This window comes from Denticeps clupeoides, chromosome 11 (assembly GCF_900700375.1).
Source record: "Denticeps clupeoides chromosome 11, fDenClu1.1, whole genome shotgun sequence".
NCBI classification, from domain to species: domain Eukaryota; kingdom Metazoa; phylum Chordata; class Actinopteri; order Clupeiformes; family Denticipitidae; genus Denticeps; species Denticeps clupeoides.
Genome location: NC_041717.1, coordinates 2,132,161 through 2,146,606, shown reverse-complemented (window position 1 = coordinate 2,146,606; position 14,446 = coordinate 2,132,161). Strand labels below are relative to the sequence as shown.

At 43.2% G+C, this 14,446-nt stretch overlaps 3 protein-coding genes across 4 annotated transcripts; 1 reads left to right on the top strand and 2 right to left on the bottom strand.

Annotated features, from left to right (window-relative positions):
* Positions 1-1,010: 1,010 nt before the first annotated feature.
* On the top strand, positions 1,011-7,263 carry idua (alpha-L-iduronidase). Its single transcript, XM_028996592.1, has 17 exons — positions 1,011-1,059; positions 1,153-1,219; positions 1,292-1,327; positions 1,413-2,545; positions 2,850-2,990; positions 3,109-3,191; positions 3,283-3,390; positions 3,477-3,572; positions 3,663-3,865; positions 3,937-4,116; positions 4,667-4,883; positions 4,955-5,164; positions 5,236-5,357; positions 5,785-5,910; positions 6,138-6,214; positions 6,297-6,397; positions 6,477-7,263. The coding sequence occupies exons 4-17, from the start codon at positions 2,400-2,402 to the stop codon at positions 6,575-6,577; spliced, it is 1,911 nt and encodes a 636-aa protein (XP_028852425.1). The 5' UTR covers positions 1,011-1,059; positions 1,153-1,219; positions 1,292-1,327; positions 1,413-2,399; the 3' UTR covers positions 6,578-7,263.
* atp5meb (ATP synthase membrane subunit eb) lies at positions 6,754-9,636 on the bottom strand. The gene is made up of 4 exons (XM_028996595.1): positions 9,493-9,636; positions 9,317-9,371; positions 8,096-8,194; positions 6,754-7,025 (listed from the first exon to the last, which is right to left on the bottom strand). Exons 1-4 carry the CDS (start codon positions 9,526-9,528, stop codon positions 7,000-7,002), a joined length of 216 nt encoding a protein of 71 aa, XP_028852428.1. The 5' UTR covers positions 9,529-9,636; the 3' UTR covers positions 6,754-6,999.
* On the bottom strand, positions 9,584-13,967 carry kcnv2b (potassium channel, subfamily V, member 2b). 2 transcript variants are annotated; one of them, XM_028996594.1, is made up of 3 exons: positions 12,636-13,967; positions 12,180-12,434; positions 9,584-9,652 (listed from the first exon to the last, which is right to left on the bottom strand). In XM_028996594.1, the coding sequence occupies exons 1-2, from the start codon at positions 13,905-13,907 to the stop codon at positions 12,189-12,191; spliced, it is 1,518 nt and encodes a 505-aa protein (XP_028852427.1). In that variant the 5' UTR covers positions 13,908-13,967; the 3' UTR covers positions 9,584-9,652; positions 12,180-12,188. The 2 variants fall into 2 exon arrangements, with proteins under 2 accessions (XP_028852427.1, XP_028852426.1); XM_028996593.1 differs by lacking the exon at positions 9,584-9,652 and having other exon boundaries at positions 11,997-12,434.
* Positions 13,968-14,446: the final 479 nt, after the last annotated feature.

The window sequence follows — 14,446 nt, the reverse complement described above, 5'->3', positions numbered from 1 at the left end:
TCTGTGCCTCAGCCTTGCATGTGACTTGGGGAAATGAGACTATTATGTAAAATATTTGTGTAAAAATGTAACGTACCTACAGGTAAAATAAGTGTCTGACACTGGAGGGGTTGGTACTGATGGGTGTGCCATTGTTCTGAGCCAGACCGCACCAACACCCATAATGAATTTAATGTCCTCTGTAGGGCTATGATTCATGGTCTTTTGGAAATGATGTGGGTAAACCATCACGCCTCAGGGGTGGTTTTGGGTAAGGCTGTGCCAGAACACGAAAATGAACAGAAAAATGATTGGATTGAAACCCTAATAATAAGATTATTATTATCATTTGGCAATTATGTGCATTTCTACATTAAAATAATTAGTGGGTGGTAGTATTCTAGTGGGCAACACTTTTGCCTATGAACCAGAAGACCCAGGTTCAAACCCCTACTACCTACTACCATTGTGTCCCTGAGCAAGGACCCCGAGTCTCCAAGGGGGGGGACTGTCCCTATAAATACTGATTGATAAGGGTGTCTGATTAATGCTGTAAATGTTGATAAAATGATAACTATGTGCAAACCTGATATTGTCCATAGCAACGTGCCATAGATAATTAGGGCTGTATTTTGCGTATTTTTCAGTATTGATTATTAGACAGTAAAGTTTATTTGTTAATTAAATATGGTCTTAATTTATAACTGGTAATGCGGTTTGATGGTGGATGGGCGAAGGTAGATGCCATGTGCTGTGTTCTATAAAATATCAGTGAAACTGGTCGTTTTCGAACAGCCAGAACTGCATGATGACTGCCGAACCGTGATATAAAAAGGCATGAAAACATTTTCTTTGTGGCTGTTTCTTACTTCTTCTTCTAGACATTGTGGTGGTTTAAGTGAAGGTGTTTTTTTTGATGGTTAAATAAAATACCTTGCTCAAGGTGTTTTTAAATTGTACAGTATTGCGTGGCTGAGTGCGATTCTGATTGGGTGGCACTGACATGTTGAGGCTTTAAATTGAGTTTTGCACTGAGGATTCTGGAACATTATCGGGTCTTGAGGTGTCTGAAAGATCAAGGTAAGCCTGGCTTTACATATAGTGTACTTTACAGTGAAATGCCTAGGGAGTATTAACTTTTCACATGCTTTACTGATCTGTGGACATGTGTAGGACGCCTGCCATGCTGAACGCGTTTGCCTTGATACTGGGGTCCCTCTGCCTCGGTCTTGCTGCTCCGGTGAGTGTCAGTTTTTATACAAGTTGTGATTTAACAATATTTGTTGACAGAGATAACTTTTGGTTCTAACAGGCAGACCAGCAGATGGGTCCATTCAGTGAAGGGCAGGTGAGGATGAAGTTGTTAAAATATGAATAACGGATTAAAAGTGACCATTTAAAAACACACACCCAACATTGCTTTACTATTCTAGGGCGTTCGCGTCTTGCTGAACAAAATAAGAGAGACTCGGGCGAGCATAAACCGACCAGCTCATCAGCAAGATGCGCCCCTAACGTGGAAGGAGGGTCGCAGGGTCATGCCTGCCGCCGCCGGACCCCCGCGGGCTGAGAAGCTCCAGCTTGATGCGATGCAGCAGCCAGTCCAGGTGGTGCCTGCTCCCGAAAGGCAGACCTACCCACAGAATTACCAGCTGATTTACAGCGGATACTACGTCTCCAATGGCCAGCGCCTCTACCCAGTTTATTTCTTCTACTCCTACACTAGTTCTTAACAGCTAGTTCTAACAGCACCCCTAACGTCCGCTGGCGCCGTCTAGATAAGCAGTGTTTACGTGTGCTGGTTGTGGTCGGGGTGGAACTGGCTGGATTTCTGTGCATAAATAAATTCAGATGATGCCAAATGCAAATGTATTTGTATGTCAAATGCTTGCTGATTACTGCATGCTTTATAATGTTTTATTTCTGCTGAACGTTTGTGTCTTTGGTCAAAGTTTTCCACTAAGCCTAAGGGTCTACATGAAAACATTTTTGCTGTGCGTGTACGTGTAAGCATGTGGTTTGCCAGAAAGTGAAGTGCTCAGCATATTTACATATTTTTCATACTATTTTTCATCATTGTGGTTACAGAGGTTACAATTTCAAGGGATCAGCTCATCAGCCAAAAAACACTTACAAATGTCAAATTAATAATAAAGTTTCAACTGGTTACAACCAACTACATGATCTTAGCAGATCAAGACTTGTTCAGGACTACAGCAGACTGCATAGAAACCGTCTAAACAGAATTGTTTTAGGATATATGTTGGGGAAAAAAACACCCTTTAAAAAAAGTGCAGAGTGGAAATTGTCATGTGACCTATTAAAACTGGCCTGGTGCGCCGTGCTCCCCGCTGCGCCAGGGGGCGCCAGTGGTTGTCGAGTCGTCGCAGGTTGTAACCACGGTTCGACATGCTGTGAAAATGAAAGCAGGCGCTCTGTACCGCGTCGGCGTGGCGCTGTGTCTGCTGAGGGCTGACTCGGCTGTGGGCGCGTCAGGCGAGGTGGTCGTGGATGTTCTCGCCACGCTCGGAGGGCTCCGGCACTTCTGGCGGAACACGGGCTTCTGGTACGCGCCTCGCGTCGCTTTCAATACCTTCCTGAAGTGGGTTTCGGTTCTTCATTCTGATTGGCTGAGCCGCGCTCCAATCTGGTTGCTAGGCAATCGAAGTGTACTATGGTTAATTATCTTGGCGGAAGATGATGATGATGTTATTGTTAAAAATAACATTATATTATGTATTTAATTAATATTTATTTGTTCATATATCATCAGTAATCAAATAATGACTAAATTAAGTAATAAAAAAAACTGTATGTATGTATGGTTTAGATTCCTTTGGGGTGACCCCACTTTGCACCCCATGTTGTAGCCCTCCTCTTCCTCACGCGAAGGCCGACCAGTACGACCTGAGTAGGGATCAGGAGTTAAACCTGGCCTATGCTGGCTCTGTGCCGCACGCGGGAATCCAGCAGGTCCGGATACACTGGCTCCTGGAGCTCATCGCCGTCCAGTGAGTAGGAGGAGGTCCTGTGGGGTTTTCGGAAGATCCCGTGGATTTCCTCTTCAGTCTGCGTTTCAGAACTGGGTCCTTACTCTTCATATTTTCTAATGTTTCTGTCACCCATTAGAGTCCAGAATGGAGAACCCCAGTACAACTTTACTAATCTGGACCTGCTTATTGACCGCATTTGGCAGAATGGACTCAGGCCTGGTCAGTTACTGCTGTATTAACAACTACATCATTTTATGTTCTTATAATTTTATCTATGGTTTTAACTTGGCCGATTTGAAAACTGTGTCAGGGTTTGAATTGATGGGGAGCGTGAATAATCACTTCAGCAATTTTGAAGACAAAGGACAAGTGGTTGCGTGGAGACATCTGGTCTATCTTATAGCTCAGAGATACATTGGTGAGTTTGTTTTTTTTTGTTTGCTCTGGTCAGCCAATCTTCTCATGGTACCCAGCTGACGTTCTGAAAAATGTTCCACTTCGAAGGGAAATACGGCCTTGGGTACGTCTCTCAGTGGAACTTTGAAACGTGGAATGAACCAAACAATCATGACTTTGATAATGTTACTGTCTCCATCCAGGGTAAGGCTTTCACATCAAAAATTGCACATTTTTATAGTAAAATTTTGAATCTGTATATTGTTTCTAATTATGTTTTCTGATATCTTCTAGGGTTCCTTAATTATTATGATGCTTGCTCCGAAGGACTGCGGGACGCTAGCCCGGCTTTAAAATTTGGGGGTCCTGGAGACTCTTGCCACACTGCTCCACATTCCCTATATTGCTGGGCCATGTTGGAGCACTGCTACAACGGGACAAACTTCTTCACGGGGGAGAGGGGGGTTCGACTTGATTTTATTGCTTTGCACAAAAAGGCGAGTCGAGTTCTTCTGTATTTTTTCCGTACGCTGTGGAGATATTTTAAAATCTTATTCACCTCCATCAGGGTGGGGGCCACTCTTTGCCTATCACGCAAGAGGAGGTGGCAACAGTAACGGAGATTCAGGATCGTTTCCCAGAGTTCCGTTCCCTACCCATTTACAACGATGAAGCAGATCCTCTTGTGGGCTGGTCTACACCCCAGACGTGGAGGGGAGACGTTACATACGCAGCGATGGTAGTTAAGGTCTGCACACTAGTTTTATTCTTGCCACTTCATTTAAAGGTCCCCTGACATGAACATTTTTGCTTTTATATCGGTCTTGTTGTTCCCCTAGTACTGCATCTGAAGTCTCTTTCCAAAATTCAGCCTTATTATTACATGGATTACAGCCACTTTGTTCCAGTCCCACAATGAGATTTCCCAGGACGCGCCGTTTCGGTGTCTGTACCTTTAAATGCTAAACAGGAGGAGAGAGGCGGGACAAGGAGGAGAGTGGCCATTAGAAGTTGAGCGTCGTCAACACCATTCACCAACCACAATGTTTGGCGCAGACATCACGTTGTGTAACCTTTCCCCTCCTGAGGACATAAGGGGACAAATTCCAGATCCGAATTTGAATGATGAAGCAGAATGACGAAAGCATTTCTAGCCACTACAGGACCATAGACAGGCTAGGGAAACTCATATTAATCTTAAATCATCTCACAAAGTCACATTTTCTTACTAGGGGACCTTTAAATCAAACAGCTTTAAAGGTGAATACGACCACAAATAAATACAGTGTCCGCCACAGGTGATCTCACAACATCAAGATCTGCTCATCAGGGACCCAAACAACACCATCAACTACACACTTCTGAGCAACGACAACGCCTTCCTGAGCTACCATCCGTACCCCTTTACCCAGCGTACCCTGTCTGCCCGCTTCCAGGTCAACAACACCAGGCCGCCGCACGTCCAGTTGATAAGAAAGCCTGTTCTGACCGTGATGGGGCTGCTGGCGCTGTTAGGTAGTCAGAACTGACGCTTACTGAAGAAATTTTGGATACTGGTCTGGGTTTGATGAAATCACCTTTTCTAGGTGAAACACAGATACTGGCTGAGAACCTGGTGGAAGGCGCATCCGAAAACAGCACAGTGGGCGTCCTCGCCAGCACCCACGAACCCCTGACGCCTGGAGCGTCTGACAGCTGGCAGGCCACTGTATTAGTCTACAACAGTGACGACAACAGCACCTCCTCTTCCACCAATCCGGTCAGAATCCAGCTGAAAAACGTCCCTTCCCAGAAAGGTACGTATCAGGAAATAACGGCGTCTTTACTCTCAGTGTCATTTATTCACCCTCCTGCCCGGTGATGACAGGACTGGTGTACGTCACATATTATATGGACAACAACGTGACCAATCCTTACCGGTTATGGCAGGATATGGGTGAACCAGACTTCCCCACCCCAGAGCAGTTCAGGCAACTGAGGAGACTGGAGGTACTGACGTTTTTGATTTTCCTTTGTTACTGCCTTGACTTTGGAATGTTAGGGGACACAGTTAATAATATTGCGGGGATTAAAATAATTATTAATCCATACAACAATGACCTTCTGAAACAACTTCTAAAATGTTTTACACATATCCATTTAATGGATATGGGGCTGTGGTGGCCTAGCGGTTAAGGAAGCGGCCCTGTTGCCCGAGAAGGTTGCTGGTTCGAATCCTGAGCCACTGAGGTGTCACTGAGCAAAGCACCGTCCCCACACACTGCCCCCCGGGTGCCTGTCATGGCTGCCCACTGCTCACCAAGGGTGATGGTTAAAAGCAGAGGACACGTTTCACCGTGTGCTGTGTATGACAATTATTCACTTTATTATTTATTATTAATGCAGTTTATGAAGTTGTGTTTTTTTTTCCTCCCAGGATCCATTTATGGAAGGTCCCCTGCCTTTTCCCAGTCATGGTGAACTGATTGTAAAGGCAAACCTTCCAGTGCCTTCAATACTGCTCATACATGTGTGTGTCCAGCCAAAAGCTGAGCCAGGCCAGGTCTGTAATTCTCTTTCTCCTTAAGGACAGTCACATAAAACGCAGGATTTGCAGGTTAAGGAAGGTCTAATCCAGATCCGCCAAGTTGCCACTGAGCAATGCACCCCACACACTGCTCACTCAGGGTGAATGTTAAATACAGAGGATACACTTAGTTGTGTCACCGTGTGCTGTGCTGCAGTGTTTCACAATGCCAATCACTTCACTTTATATTCCTGTTGTTCCAGGTAAATGGCCTGCGCTTCATTCCCATCACTAAAGGCCAAGTGCTTGTTGTCTGGAAAGACCACTGCATCAATTCCAAGTAAGTTTCATGATGCAGGTTATTTTTTTAATTCTTCTTAGACAAGAATCACATCAAAGTCAATCTTTTCTATGTATTTCAGGTGCATCATGTCTTATGAAGTAGAATATTCCAGTGTTCAGAGCACATTCCAAAGAATTAATGATTACAACACCATTGTTACATCCTTTGTTTATTCACCAGGTGAGAGTGCAGTCACTAAACGTTTTATACCGATATACGTTTTCTTTATATTAAACTTGAGCTTGTTCCCCACATACAGAAAACCTGGAGGTGTCGGGTTGGTACAGAGTGCGAGTTGTCGACTACTGGCGAAGAGCTGGAGCGTATTCTTTAACCGAGAAATATTCTGAAGAACTGTGAAAGGGAGAAGTCAACCATTTAAATGCTGCCTAATGAATCTAGACTGCTCATCTGGAATTCTCATTGTTACATTCACATAAGGGAATTTTTTTTTTTTTAAATCAGCGCTGCTACAATTCTTACCACTTTTGTGTTCGATTAATTTGAGCTCATGACACCAATAATAAGAAAATGAATTTACATTTTTGCCAGGTTTTATTTAATAGTCACACTGTAGGATTTCAAACAATCATGTATTTTATTTGTTTGTTTCACAAGTACTACTTTTCACCCCCTTGTGTTTAAAAGGGCTGAATTACATCAAGAAAAAGGGAATGCAAACCTTGAAACAAACTGATTTCAAATAAGTTAGGTTTTATTAACCTGTACATGGTGAAGGGCAAGGAAGGGAGAATGACAGGATCTTCAGATCTGTAGGCAGTTCATTTGAGGATTGTGTCTTCATTAGCTGAGGAAAGAATGGAGATTGACTGTCAGGAAAGCAACCAAATCTACACTTTCTGACCAGAAAGGCAGAAACTGTCACCATAAACAAATATCACACAACGAGTCATGCTGTGTCATAAATGTGCAAGAGTAATAATTAATATAAAATTATTAGAAATGGGACTCGATTTTACAAATTTGCCTTATCTCACAATTTTTATGTTATTTAGAGGGTGACAATAAAATAATAGACATGCACATTAATAGTCAAGCTCTTTTAATTTTTGGGAAAAAAAAAAAAAAAAAAATTTAAACTGCATTTCAATTCCAAACAGAGAAACAAAAAAATTATCCCTGGCTAATAACAGTAAAAAATAAAGTGATATTTAAAGTACATTTTCTGAGTGGTATGGTCTTTAAATAAAAATGACCAGCTGTTCAGTTGCCTTTCAGCTTACATGCGGGTCTGGTGATAAAATAATTTGTGTGGAGGTGAAAACGGCTCCTGTACAGACTCAGATGGAGCTGATTGAATAGATCCATTCATGCTCTCCAATTCCCTCTGCTACGCATGGAACCTGTGCTTGAAGCTGGAAGCTTTGATTGGTTGTAAAGCAAACTGTAGCAATTTCTGTGCTGTAAATATTAATAATTTCACGAGAAATGCCATGTTCCCATGCCACACTTGTTGAAAAATGCACATGAGCTCTGATAAATATTATCAGTCTAGTAGGAAACCGGGCACTGACAAAAGTTCCCCTTTGCTTGGAATGTAAAGTGCGATTAAATGTGTAATATTTTTTCCCCAAACTAATCAATCACAATTCCAACCTCTAAAAATGATATTACCACATAATAATAAAAACTGAACACCATAACAATAGCACCTCACAATTCTATAAATGTTCACATGTAACAGAACTGGGGTCTCCATCTCCATGTCTGTGTGTGTATGTCATTATTTATAACCAGATTTGGAATCTAGAATTAAAAATCTCAAACTGGACATTTGGTAGACACCAGTGAAATGAGTTTATCTAGCTATCCAGAACTATGAGTTATATTATTTAAATGCAAAACCAAGAGGAGTACCTTCTGCTAGCTGTTTGGCAATTCTTTCTTGTTCTTCCCGAATCTTCTTCTCCTCCTCCTCAACCCTCCTTTCCTCCTCAGCGATAGGCTTTAGATAGTCTTCAAGAAAAAAAAATCCCAGTAAAAAAAAAAAAAAAAAACTGAATCAGCCAATCCCAAATTTCCTGCATATTTCTATATTAGAGCATGCATACATTCACAGGAGGATCATATCTTTTTTTTTTTTTTTTAAGTGAAAAAGTGAAAGTGAAGTGATTGTCACTTGTGATAGCAAGACACTTAACCCTAAGTTGCTCCAGGGGGGGACTGTCCCTGTAACTACTGATTGTAGGTCGCTCTGGACAAGGGCGTCTGATAAATGCTGCAAATGTAAATGATACACAGCAGCACAGCACAGTGCACACAGTGAAATTTGTCCTCTGCATTTAACCCATCACCCTGAGTGAGCAGTGGGCAGCCATGACAAGCGCCCGGGGAGCAGTGTGTGGGGACAGTGCTTTGCTCAATGGCACCTCAGTGGCACCTTGGCGGAACGGGAATCGAAGTGATTGTCACATGTCATACACAGCAGCACAGCACACAGTGAAATTTGTCCTCTGCATTTAACCCATCACCCTGAGTGAGCAGTGGGCAGCCATGACAGGTGCCCGGGGAGCAGTGTGTGGGGACGGTGCTTTGCTCAGTGTCACCTCAGTGGTACCTCTGCAGATCGGGATTCCTTCTGATTAGCAACCTTCTGATTACGGGGCTGCTTCCTTAATCACTAGGCCACCACTACCACCTCTGCTGGCTGCTTGTGGTTTACTGGGTGAGTTGCCTTTTGTGTGAAGGGCATTTGCCGCAACTCATTTTTTATCATAACCAAGTATGATTTGTAAGGAACGATAACCAAACACAGTCCTGGTCTGTGTGGTCCCCGGCAGGGAGACACTCTGAGCTGCTTCTGCTTTTATAAACTCCAGTTCAGATTACGGAGGCCAGCGATGTCCAGGCCGCTTTGCAGCTCGAGGCCTGCATTAAATTTACCTTTACAGCATTTACCGGACGCCCTTATCCAGAGCGACTTACAATCAGTAGTTACAGGGACAGTCCCCCTTGGAGACACTCAGGGTTAAGTGTCTTGCTCAGAGACACAATGGTAGTAAGTGGGATTTGAACCCGGGTCTTCTGGTTCACAGGCGCGTGTGTTACCCACTAGGCTGCTACCACCCCGCAACTCACCATATCTCCGCTTGCCGTAGATCAATCCCGCCAGCAGCGCGGACCACCGGGCCGTCTGCAAACAAACACACGAGCAAAACGACATGAACGGGCGACATTAGCACCCGAGCTAACATCGAGGACAACCAACAATGTTAGCGCTATTCGGCCGTGATGAAAAGAACAACCCCACGAACCTTAATAAGGGGCGACACCTGCACTGGAGGGACCATGTCAGCAGAGATCTGGACACCGCACGACAGAGGTCAGGATCGGACGAGGACGAGTCTTCTTCAGTGGTGGCGGAAGCGGGTCAACTTAAGCTGCGGTGCTGCCGCCTATCGGGCTGAAGTGCTACTACACTTAGATGGCAAGCAGGTCGAGAGGGGAACATTTTTTACCAAAAAATATAAATTGGCCTAATTGTATCACGCTCAGAGTTTTATTAACTAAGTAAACAACATGAAGTTAAGTAAAAGTATCTTTATTGATTAAGTTCTTAAATTCTACTCAAGTAAAATGTCGAAGTCTCCATTTAAATTCTGCACTCTACACACAGCACCCCATAATGATAACATGAAAAATTTACTTAAGGTTTTGAAAATTTTTAAAAATCAAAAACCTGACAAAGCACATGTACAGGAATTGTCTGTAGACCTCCGAGACAGGATTTTCTCAAGGCACAATTCTGGGGAAGGTTACAGAAAAAGAGGAGGTGACCAAGAACATGATGGTCACTCTGTCAGAGCTTCAGAGGTCCTCTGTGGACAGAGGAGAAACTTCTAGAAGGACAACCAATCAGGCCTGAATGGTAGAGTGGCCAGACGGAAGCCACTCCTTAGTAAAAGGTACATGGCAGCCTGGAGTTTGCCATTGATCGCTTCTCTGCCTTTTTCCTAAGATCAAGGGCGGAGACTGCCATTGCATACTGGGTTAAGGAAGCGGCCCCGAAATCAGAGGGTTTCCGGTTTGAATCCCAATCTGCCAGGGTGCCACTGAGCAAAGCACCGTCCCCACACACTGCTCCCCGGGCACCTGTCATGGCTGCCCACTACTCACTCAGGGTGGTAGTAGCCTAGTGGGTAACACACTCGCCTATGAACCAGAAGACCCGGGTTCGAATCCCACTTACTACCATTGTGTCCCTGAGCAAGACACTTAACCCTAAAATTGCTCCAGGGAGACTGTCCCTGTAACTACTGATTGTAAGTAGCTCTGGATAAGGGCGTCTGATAAATAATGTAAATGTAAATGTAAATGATGGGTTAAATGCAGAGGACAAATTTCACTGTGTGCACCGTGTGCGGTACTGCTGTGTATCACAAGTGACAATCACTTCACTTTATCACTTTAAAAGGCACCTGAAGGTCTCTCAGAACATGAGAAATAAACAACTATGGTCTGATGAGACAAAGATTGAGAGAAACTAGTTTGTAAACTAGTGAGAAATCATGCTGTGGGATGTTTTTCAGCTGCAGTAACTGAGAGACTAGTCAGGATAGAGCGAAATATGGCTGCTGCAATGTACAGAGACATCCTGTATGAAAACCTGCTCCAGAGCGCTCTTGAACTCTTTCAGTAGGATAAAGACCCTGAGCACACAGCCAATGGAGTGGCATCAGGACTCCTCTGTGAATGTCCTTGAGTGGCCCTCCAGAGCCCAGACGTTAATCTTATTAAACATCTCTGGCAAGGCCTTAAAATGGCTGTGCACCGATGCTTCTCATCCAACCTGATAGAGCTTGAGAGGTGCTGGCCAAGGATTGGTGTGCCAAGCTTGTGGCATCATATTCACGAAGACTTGAGGCTGTAATTGCTGCCAAAGCTGCAAGTATTGAGCAAAGGCTGTGAATACTTATGTACATGTGATTTCTCAATTTTCTTATTTTATATAAATTTGTCAAAACCTGTCAAAAATTACCCCAATTGTCATTATTGGGTGTTGTGTGTAGCATTTTGAGGAGAAATTCATTTAAACCATTTTGGAATTAGGCTGTAACATAATAAAATGTGAAAAAATTGATTAAAACATTAAAAGATTACTTACTCTTTGCTTGAAGTGATGCTCAGAGCGTCATTGTTGGGGTCAACAACATTTGATGAATATTTTACAACAATTTCAATTCGGTTCAGGATGATTTTTTTTCTTCTGCATTTAATTTTTTACTCAGTAAAAATCAAACTTAAGTTTTCGAAAACAATTTAAAAAAATGACAAATTATTCATAAAAACTACTCAATTACAGTAACATGAGTAAATGAAATTAAATGCAATCCCCTGGAGACACTCAGGGTTAAGTGCCTTGCTCAGGGACACAATGGTAGTAAGTGGGGTTTGAACCTGGGACTTTGTGGTCTTTTGGCTCATAGGCAAGTGTCTAACAACACTAGATTTGTAATGCCTGTTACCAGTGGTGTGACTATTTTTCTGTCCACAAGGTGAACTGTGGACTGAAACACTAAATAAAGACTCAAACGATTTCATAACTTTGTCTTATTTTATGACAAAAAAAAAAGAACAGATGTGCACTGACCACCGACTTTGCTTCTGCTGTAAGAGGATTACTTGTTAAATACTGACTCACAAGCTATTCCCTTTTTGTGTGTGTCTGTGTACATGCGCACCGGTACTAAGAAAAAACTGAATACGAACAACAGTTTATTATAATCTGTTTGGTGACATACAGCAATGCTATCTGGTAGTAAGCAAGTAGACAGGACTGTATCAGTAACACACAAACCAGATGGCCAGCACAGTACAAACACATACAAAACCAAGTTATTCTTCACAAGACTGGGATGGTTTGGGTTTTTTCTTTCAGCAGTTATAAATGCATGTTTATCATATGTATTCTCAAAATTGGAGCCAGTAATTTTGTGCTTACCTAGTACTGTTATGTACAAAGCTCTGCCAGTCTCTTTCTTGTTCTCTTGACAAACTTCACTTTGCCTCTGTTTTTCACATTGATTGTGTACTCATTAGACTTCAGCTTTGAATAGTAGTCGGAGAACTTATTAAAGATAATTGATATGGGCAAACCATTCAGGATGATTCCAAATGAAATGCAGCAAAATGCAAAAATTCGACCCAAGAAGGTCACTGGAAACATGTCACCATATCCCACAGTGGAAATACTGACCTGGAAATGGAAACACATCAATGTCTTAATCACATCATAGATGTTCTGTAGCTACTGAGATGAATTTGCATGATATGGTCCCTTTCATTATTTTTTCAAGTTGAAGTTTACGGAACTGGACAAACGAGTTTGAATCATTTTAAAAGGTAATTTCAAGCCCCATGTCGAGGACAAATGAAATATTTGTCACTGTGTACTTACAGCGGCCCACCACCATGCTTGGGGAATGCTGGTGAAGTTTGTCTGGTTGGCATCATGCTCAGCAGAGTAAACCATCGCAGAGAAGGTGAAGATGCCCATGGCGATGAACAGGAAGAGGCAGCCAACCTGCTGGTAGCACTGCCTGAGAGTGAAGCCAAAGGCCCGGAGTCCCGTCGAGTGGCGTGCCAGCTTCAAAATGCGGAAAATGCGCATCAGCCGCATGATGCGCAGCACCTGGCCCAACTTACCCACCTGCCTCACGGTCCTAATGTCACTGCCGTATTTACCCACACTCTGGCTTTCAGAAGTCTCCAGAGCAAGTTGCAAGTATTGCGGTAAGATGGCAATCAGGTCCACTGTGTTAAGGACGCTCCTGAGAAAGAGCTTCAGCTCTGGTGTGGATGCCAGCCGCATCAAATACTCCATGGTAAAGAAGGCAATGCACGCGTTTTCCACATATTCGCCATGGGGTTTCCCTCCGGCTTGACTGTTGTGGTCTCTGTCGTCCATGTCCTCTACAGTGTTGAGAGTCATCGCTACCAGAGACACCAGGACAAACATGCTGGAGGCCACTGCCATGAGTTTAGCAGCCACAGAGGAAAATGGGTTCTCCATGAGGTTCCATATCTGCTGTCGCATGGATCCCATGAACATGTCTTGGAAGGCCTCTTCATTGTCTCTGATCTCCACCTCAGCTTGCAACTCTTTCTGAATCTTTAGCTCTTCGTCGATTTCGTGTTGTCGCTCCTCGAACGAGATTCGGCAGCAGCGGTGAGAGTTCTTCATCTGAACCCCCCAATAGTTGATCTCCTCTAGAAAGTTTTGTGGACAAAGCTCATCTTTTATCCAGAGGACACCGGTCCGGTAGAAAGTGAAGATGTTGTCAAAAGTTTCTGGGTCCCTGTCGAAGAAATATTCATTTTTGGAAGTGCTGTAATCATCACAGAGGTCCAGTTTGGCTCTGTGGTGTCTGCATGTGGCTAGTTGCCCAAGTCGGCTCTTGGGGTGTCTCGCAGCCATCTGATGGTCAATCTGGTAGATCTTGCCCCCAACATTAATGTTAAGCATATAATTCCAGCGTGTAGAAATGAGGTTTGATTGAGACTGTTCATTCTCTTCTCCTTCCTCATTAGCTGCAGAAATATCAGAACTGTCCTTAATCGGTTCACCCAAGCAATGTGTCTGCTGACGCCATTCTTGGGCGGTAGATCCTGCTCCTTCGTCTGCATAATGTCTGGTGGCATCTTGACTAGTATTCCTTTGGTTAAGCATATTGACTGTTCTTGCTCTATCTTAAGAATGGTCATTCAGCAGTGCTGCCCATTTCCCCGACCCGGCACAGGACGCATAATGGTGCTCAGTGAGCGGGCCTCTGTGCTTATAGGACTTTTTAAATACTATTATCCTCCTTTAAGCTCATGCTGTTGCTGTGGCATCTTTGCTTTACTTCTCTCAGAGGAATGATGTCAGACTGAAGTGCAAAATGGCTTTAGTTCACTTATTTTATGGTTTACCAATCTCATAAAATAACACATACAAATAAAAAAAGTCAGAAAAAAGAGATATGTTGCAAGATAAAAAAATGAGTACATTGTCCATCCTGTTGTCATGGGATTACAGTGCTTTAATCTGTTTTTTGAAGGGGTTAAGCCTTTAAGAAGGCCTTTTCCATTCTGCTACCAGATCAATTGTTACCAATCAATTATTAATTATTAATTATGTGAATCCATTAAGAGTGTAGAATGTAAGATAAAATGCATGAATGGATATTCTAAGAAATAGCCACAAGCAATTCATACTTTCAGACATGT